General features: G+C 44.9%; 1 protein-coding gene across 1 annotated transcript; it reads right to left on the reverse strand.

Moving 5' to 3' along the window:
* Window positions 1-2,682: 2,682 nt before the first annotated feature.
* Window positions 2,683-3,507, reverse strand: LOC127302610 (uncharacterized). Its single transcript, XM_051333103.2, has one exon. The coding sequence runs from the start codon at window positions 3,497-3,499 to the stop codon at window positions 2,876-2,878; it is 624 nt and encodes a 207-aa protein (XP_051189063.2). The 5' UTR covers window positions 3,500-3,507; the 3' UTR covers window positions 2,683-2,875.
* Between the last annotated feature and the right edge of the window lie 4,852 nt (window positions 3,508-8,359).

The following is an 8,359-nucleotide window of genomic DNA, read 5'->3' on the forward strand; positions in this document are numbered from 1 at the left end:
GTCGACTGCAGCGTCAACAACATCACTCTTCTCAGAGCCAAGAGCCTGACTTGGCGGAGAGGCCACAACTAAAACTTTCTAGCAGACGTTCAGTTACACAAGCAGGTGACATGTACAAAGGGAATGCTGCTGACTCTGGCTGGGTTCAAATGTATAATTTGTTCTATTGTGTTGGTGTTTTTTTCCAGATATTGTCGAGGTGAGAATCTGATTGGAACTGGTTTTGACTTACCGTCATTGCAAGCGGACAAAGTTGGTGAACATGAGATCCTTGGTGCTCATCAAGAATATCACCCTCTTATCCCCGTCCTGGAGACCCTACTCTGGTTCCGGGATTTTTTGCTTGATGGCTAAAACTGATGTGTTGGTTTCATACTCCCTTAGTTCCTTTCTTGTTTCTATGGTATAAACACATTGTCTTGACAGTCATGCAATTGTTAATGTTAATGTGATATATTGTATGCTGGTCACATTTTTAAAGTGTTCATAGTAATTAGCTGACGTGGCAATTCCAGAGGCCAGGCAGCAATCCTCATCGTACAGGGAATATTATGAGGAGGTGATGTTAGGGATTGGTGAGTGCATACACTTCATGTAATATGGGCAAGGTATCTGGGAGTCGCTGTGATCTGTCATAACTGAAGAATTAGACACCCCCATGTTCAGGAACTTCATAAGAACTGGTTCAGTCTATCTAGGTCATGTATTCTTCAAACAGACCATGGCTACAAACTAGCGTGTTCACGGCAACAATCATGACGTGACAAGAAATTCAGATCCAGATGACAGTGTTACAGATAATAGATGTAATGAACATACAAAGTCCTCGGCCGTGGTCCTATATGAGGTGGGAAGTTCTATCACAGTTCCAGGTACGAGAGAAACTCAGTGCATGTTTGGATTGGGGGCATTTCTCCAAACAAGAGTTGCCCAAAAACCCGAATCAGTTTTTGATGTCATCCTATATCCCCACTGTGAATTATCAGACCTGAATCACCGCAATGTCTGTGCAACAATTGGCTCTAGGGTGGACATGCACTGCTCCCAGCCCTCAGCTCCGGTCGTCTATGAAAAATAGAATTTTCTTGTCAGTCCCTGACAAGAAAAAACGCTAGGTAATGATTTTTTTTTCTTGTCAGTCCCTAGCTAATTAAGCTAGGTAATGATATTCACAAGTTGGAAAAAACGCTTCGTGGCTCCTGCTCTCGCCCCCGCGGGCGACGGCAGGGGCGGAAACCTAGCCCGTCCAACAGCCACCCCCCTCCTCCCCTCCCCTGCCGCCGCCGGCGGGAGCCGCCGGGCAAAGCTCGGGCGGTGCCGGCGGCGGCGGGATCTCCTCTTCGCGTGCTAGGGCGGCCTCGCGGGGCGGTCGCATCTGGTGGCGTCGGTCTCCTCCGCTCCTCTGCCCGGCGGCGCAGTGAGGCTCGGCGGAGCCTCCTTGGCGAGCTTGGTGGCCTCTGGGCGGCGCATCGGCGGGGGATGCGTCGACGGAGGGCGTTTCTGCCGGCGGCGCGCCGGCTCGGGCCCGATCTGGGCCTGCTGCGGGCCTGCCGGCCTGGGGCGGGTTTGGCTGGGCCAAATCTTGGATCTTGCAGTGGTGTCGTGTCCTGCATCGGTGGCAGGGCGCCCCCCTCCAAGGCCTCGACGTTCGGCAGCTCGGCGGCAGGGGGCGTGAGCCGGTTCTTCTTGCTGGCCGGCGTGGCGTCGGGCGGCAGGGTGCCTGCTTGCGGTGTGCCGGCCTGTGGTGGTCGGTGCGTGGCTGCAAGAGTCGTCTCCTCTTTACTCAGACATCAGCCTGCAGGGGGTTTCCGCTGGGGCTGGCGAGTGCCATGGTTTCGCAGTGGCGGCCATGGTGGCGACGCGCTTCCCACCCGGGGGGCCGTCGTGGCTGGGTGTTGAGCCCCTCTGTCTTGCCATCAGTTGCAGGGGACGCTGCTTCCTTCTGTACCGGTGTGCCCTATGGTTCTGCAGATGGCGTCCATGGGTGCGGTCTCCTCTCCGATGCGAGGGGAGCCGTGGCAGCGGTGGTGGTGACTTCTTCTTGCCGGTTGCTGGGCTCCGGTGTCGGATCCTTGTCGGAGCTCTGTGGCGCGTTGAGGGTGCTCTTTGCGAGAGTGCTCAATGGGTGTGTCTCTGCTTGGTGATGCCCTTCGACTCTAGCTGGCGGCACACAGGCGTCGTGGCATCGTCTCGGCCGCGCGCGACCCTTCGGCAGCCCCCTCGACGCAGATGGTGTCGGTGCGTAGGGTGGTCTCGGTTGCGCGCTTCCCTTCGATTATGTCGACGGTGCAGTGTCGTTGCTAAGTCTCGGCGATCCAATGCCGTTCGATTACTCCGGCGAGGACTAGAGCTGTGGTGCCCCTCTTGCGTATCCCTGGGCTCTTCCTTGTGATCGCTGTACTTGGGTTGCGATGAGTTCTCATCGGCCAACCGCCCCATAGGTTTGTGGGGTGGCCACTTTTCCTCCTCGATCTTGTGTGTTGTGGGTGTGTGTTTTTCTTTTTATTCTCCACCCTTGTAACCCCTGTGTACTCTGGTCCATTTGGACCCATCTTGTAGAGGCTGTAAGGCTTCATAGGCAACTTGACTGAATATATGTTCAGGTTGGCTTATGCCCGCCGTAGTCACAGTCAAAAAAAATTAAGCTAGGTAGCAGCATGCAGTATATGTAAACACCACCGGCAGTACAAAAGACTCAATTTTACCTGTTTCAACAAAGTTCAAAATGTGATACACGTCATCTTCAAGGCCTTCTGTGATTCTGTTCTTAACTCCTGCATACACCTAGGCGTGCGTTCTGTCCTTGTATTACCAGCACGTTTCAGCAGATACACCACTCAAAAGGCCAAAATAGTCGAAACAATCCACAAAACCCTCAAGGTACACCGTGTTCCGCAGCAAGCCACATGTCTTCCAGGGTAGAAAGAAGGGACCAAGCAACAGTAACTTGCATCTTGCAGAAACCAAGATGGCACGTGCCACGGCTTGTGCCAGCGTTCATCTGTGTAAAGACAGTGGTATTCTCCGTTGCAACCAAAACATCCTCACTACCCATCGGACGGGCCAGCATGGAAACTAACAGTTGTCCCCTTTCTTCTACAGAAACAACACACCTTGAAAGCTCGATCACACCATCCAAATTGACAGGCATTTTTCCATCTCGAGAGTCAAACAACACCATCTCCCCTTTTTTCAATCTGGTAGTACGGCAGGTGACAACTCCTTGGAAGCGATCATCCCATGACCCATCGACAACTTGGACGGTGACGGTGGCCTCAACTGAAGGAAGCAGCGGCGCGTATCCGAACTCAAGCGTGCAGCGCTTGCAGAGGATCCGTGGAGATTCCACCTCAACAGAATGGTAAGCTTTGTGGTAGTCGAAGACTCTGAAAGCCAGTACTTCATCCTTTTCAGGCTCTGCTTTGCTCTTCACTTTGAGCTGAACTTCAATAGTAATCGGGTCAATTAACAGGAGTGCACGAGATGGGCCAGTTAACATCAAAAATGGATCCTGCGAGCATAGTTATCATCAGTTAATCAACCGTATTGATAGTCTTCTACTAGCATACTAGATAGCAGCATGAGAAAGAAGAAGAAAAAAAACAGACATGCACGTTTAGATAGATGGTGCTCACCTCTTGGGTGAGGGCCTGGCAGTCATCCCTTGTGCGATTGAAGAGAAAATTGCGATTGTGATCTACAGAGTCCCTGACGGCAACGAAGCCATGGACATGCAGAGGCCATTGGAGACCACCTTTGCCGATGTCCGTGACTCGGATGTAGAAAATCTGCAAGGTACAATCGGAAGCGGCGTACGGCGGGATTGGTCCGAAGGTATGGCGCATGGGGCCAAGAGCCGCTGCACGAAGCAAAATTGTGATCATACTACAATTAGATAGCAATACTAGGAGCTTGTCAGCAGAAAACTACATAGCAATGCATACACAATCCTGGTTGCAGAATGGAATAATCATGATAACTCAGTTAGTTAGATGTAAATACTCTTAATCTTGATTGTTTCTCACTTTCTCGTCCATGTTATCAGTATATATAATTGTTATTTGTGGTTCCTACGTGACAGTAGTGTGGAGAAAACAAGGCCACTTCACTTCATTTACCTGCAGTAGAAGAAGGGGAAAGAGATAATTTCAGAGTTGAGACTCACTTTGGTCGTCGAAGGAACCGAAGCGGTCGGAGAAGAGGCAGTCCCAGAGGTCACGGTAGTCGACGATACAGTCCTCCTCCCTCGTCTCCTTGGGCACCTCCTCCCTGAGGAAGTTCATGAACTCCTTGCGTTCCCGCTCCCGGAGATTGTCCTGTACGACGACGGCTTCTTCTCACGGTCGGGGACCTTCCTGAGCGCCTTCTTCTTGCCTCGGCCGGTCGCCCTCGAGCTGACGGCCCCCGCTGCCTCGCCGCTGCTGGCTAGATCCATCCCCGCCAGCCAGTCGGGCAGCGCCTCCACCTCCATCTCCGATTCCGGGAGTTGGGAACGCGGGGCAGCTCTGGATCGATCGCTTGTGTTCAACTCGCTGTCTATAGAGGTTGGGCTCAGGAGGGGTCCAACCGGACCAACTTGTATTGGGGAGTCCCATTGCACGCGATATAAACTTTTGTACTCACTCCATTTTAAATTATTTTATCTTAAAATCAGACTTTATAAAATTGGTTACTTAATGGATTATCTATTGTATCAAATCAATATTATTAGGGTCGTCGTGAAGTACTATTTAACCGACACATTGTTCTCAATCTGTCGAAAAGTTCGGGTTGGATTAATTAGAAGTTTAGAACCATATTTACTCGAGCACTTAATTCGTGTTGGTCACGGAGACGGGCCTTAATTTGTTCGGAGTTTCACGGTCTAAAAGGGAAAGCCCTATCTGGTACAATCCTCAAAAGATTCTCTCCAACAAAATCAGGAATACAAACTCGAGAATTTCCCCCATGGAGATAGAGGAGGAAGATAGTCCAATCGATCTCTCGGCCCTTACCATCGTGGAAAACTACGACACCGATGAGATCACAATGGAGCATGACAGCGTGGACGAGTACGACACCTCTACAGATGAGGACGAGTGCTTCACGGAGGAAGAAGAGGACGACGGTAGAACCCTCAAAAGATTTTCTCCATAAACAAAATAAAAAACACAAGCTCGAGGATTTCCCCCATGAAGATGGATAGTCGAATCGATCTCTCGTCCCTTACCTTCGTCCTCGACCAGGACGATGCCGACAAGATCACGATCGGGCATGACAGCGAGGACGAGTATGACACCTCCACAGACGAGGACGAGTGCGAGTCCTTCACGGAGGAATAAGAGGATGACGGCGATGCCGACGCCAGCCCGCCCATCCACTTCGTCGAAGACCTAGGCTCGCCTCCCGAGTCGATCTTGCCGATGACCTAGTCATAGATGCAGTTGGATTACGGTCTATGAATCTTGTTGTAATGCCCAAATGAATCTCATAGTAATCATCTTTTCATGTATGGTCTTTATTCTGTCAATAGCCCAGCTGTAATTTGTTTACCCATCATGTTATTTAACTTTATGGAGAGACGCCTCTAGTGAACTGTGGATCCCGGTCCTTTCTTTTACACTGATAAAATCATCTACTGCAAATACATGTTTTGTTTCCTTACTACAAGCATTGTTCTCTTTATTTCACTGCAAACAAACATCTCTTTCCACACTATACGTCTAATCTTTTGTTTTCAGCAAACCAGTGAGATTGACAACTTCACTGTAAGTTGGGGCAAAATAGTTTGGTTGTGTTGTGTGCAGGTTCCACGTTGCTGCTGACACCGGTAGTGCGCCCTGCCAAAGTCAGCCAGCAACAACCTTCAGAATTGATTTCTTTTTCCTACCGGTCGTTTAAACCTTGGTTTCTTTATGAGGGAAAACTTGTTGTTGTGCTCATCATACCTTCATTTTGGGTTTCCTAACTGCATTACTCTGCACAACATTAGTCTCCAATCACCTTCCATCAACACATGTGGACTTAAACCTATGTTTGAAACATGTAGGTAACATTATTCCACAACTTAGCTCCGGTGTCCCCATTAACCAAAATAACAGTCAAGGGTAAAATAACTTTACATTCATAATTCCACAAGTGTAATTAGGTTTTCCTCCAAATCGTAACGTTCAGAACCAATACACTTGTAGGATAGAACTACAGACTTAATTATGAATCAGGAAATTTAAATAATACAACTTTATTATTACCCATAGGGAATATTCACTTCAACGACTTCACTGGAAACAACGTTAATTCCAATAATTCTAATCCAATTTAGCATTTTCGTCATAGACCCTAGCTAAGATAAGTGAGAGGGAAAGTATACCTTTTAGATGTATCAACGGTCAAAATATTTAATACTAAAATTTTATAGTTAGATGGCATGTAGTATGACCTCCAAAATATAACATCACTTTGATATATACAACAATAAAACACACAAAAGAAGTGTGTCCATACATAAGTGGGAAACATTTTAGTTCTACCACTGTAAGTTGGCACCTCAAAATGGTTACAATTTATCTGAAAATGTCTGATTGATTTGAGAGATATGTCTATAATTCTACACAATATACAATTCAAATACAACCTCTACCCATAAAGAATAAGATAAATCAAACTATATAGCCTCTGATTTTTTTTGTGATCTATTATTTTATTTTATACTTCTTTACGGAGAGGTCAAGTTTCAATGTAAAATTATGTGAAATAGTAGGCACATATCATGTCAAGAAAATCATCTTTGAACTAATCATAACTTCTTAAATGTGCCATCATACATTGCTAGCATAGTAACATGCAAAATGCGTGTGCACTATAATTCTTCTGATGCATTACTAGGGTGTGATCTCTTATATTGACAACCCCTAGAGTACTAATGTACTAGATTTACAATATAATTTTTACATTTGGGGAGTGGTGTTTTGGTACCCGGGAGCATATGCTCCCGGTTTTTAAACTTTGTTTTAAATGCACTTTTAAAATGCTGAAAAATTGGAACACAAAATTAGTGGATACATCTCGAAATTCTACACGTCCACAGAAAACCGACATTTTAAGTGTCATCTGTAAAAAAGACAAATTTTGTTGTAAAAAAAGATTGTGTACGAGACGTTATGTTTGTTTTTTTCACACAAGTAACAAAAAATGTCGTTTTTTCGCAAGACTTGATGTGCACACGTAAAATGTTGACGTAAGCGAGAATTTTTTTTCGATTTTTTTTAACATTTCAAATGTTTTTCTGGTGGTAGGAGCATATGCTCCCATGTGCCGAATCGAATTTCTATTACATTTGTAACAATACAATGCACATCGAGAGGACCATAGTCCAAGAAAGATATATATTATTTTATATATGGCTAAGATCAATAACATATGCTTTAGACGACTATATCATGATATTTGTGAGATATGTGCTCTCTAGTCCCCCTATACCATGTTATTGGGAGAGTCTAAAATTGCTAAGCATATATTATAAATCAAATACTATATGACACATCTATACTAGTACAATAAGAAAATATGGTTTCGTTGTATTATGCTCTTAAATAAAACGATATTCGGCTCAACAAAAAGTTTTCTTAGCAATGATTTGAAGAAATTGAAAAACATAACTTCAAAAAAATGTTGTTTCAATCACCATTGTCTATTTGCAAAGATAACTGATAGACTTGTAAAAATAGGAAGTTGTGTCATAAATTTTGTGTCACTGCAATGTGGCTAATTATGGCAACTATAACCAAACATTAATTAATTAACTCATATTTGATGGTATAAGAAATAATTAAGAAAAAATGTTTGATATAAATTACTTATTATTTGTGAGACCTTATACACACAAATAACTTCAATAAAACATTGCACACAAGTTAACAAGATACCGATTCACCTTGACCTCCCGGATTTGGCACATTGCACTCCCGAGACAAAAGTGATCCAAACATTTTGTTAGAGAAGTTTTGAAGGACCATCAAAGGTTCAACATTTGAAAAGGCGAATGCTTTCAATGCTAACATTCTATATCCGTGATGTACTGAGGTGGAAGATGTAGAGGCTCATAGTGACATGGAAAATCTTATGAAGACAACTTTCTATATTGGGGCCGTTTTACTGATGGTACATGATGCCTGTAAATTGAATATATGAATTTTGTAGTTTATTATGTTAAAATCATTATTATTTTACAACTTTAATATATTTATTAGTACTAACTGGGATGCATGTAAAATGCATGCATGAACTTTGTAGTTTGTTGACACATATTCCCACATATTTACAACATCTAAGATGTTATATCTATGTTTTATATTGATTTTTGGGGATTTACCAATGATCT

The sequence above is a fragment of the Lolium perenne genome, chromosome 5 (assembly GCF_019359855.2).
Source record: "Lolium perenne isolate Kyuss_39 chromosome 5, Kyuss_2.0, whole genome shotgun sequence".
Taxonomy (NCBI): Eukaryota; Viridiplantae; Streptophyta; class Magnoliopsida; order Poales; family Poaceae; genus Lolium; species Lolium perenne.

Bases quoted from the DNA above. Each gene is read 5' to 3' on its own strand.
- LOC127302610 (XM_051333103.2), bottom strand. From the start codon at position 3,499: ATGTTAACTGGCCCATCTCGTGCACTCCTGTTAATTGACCCGATTACT.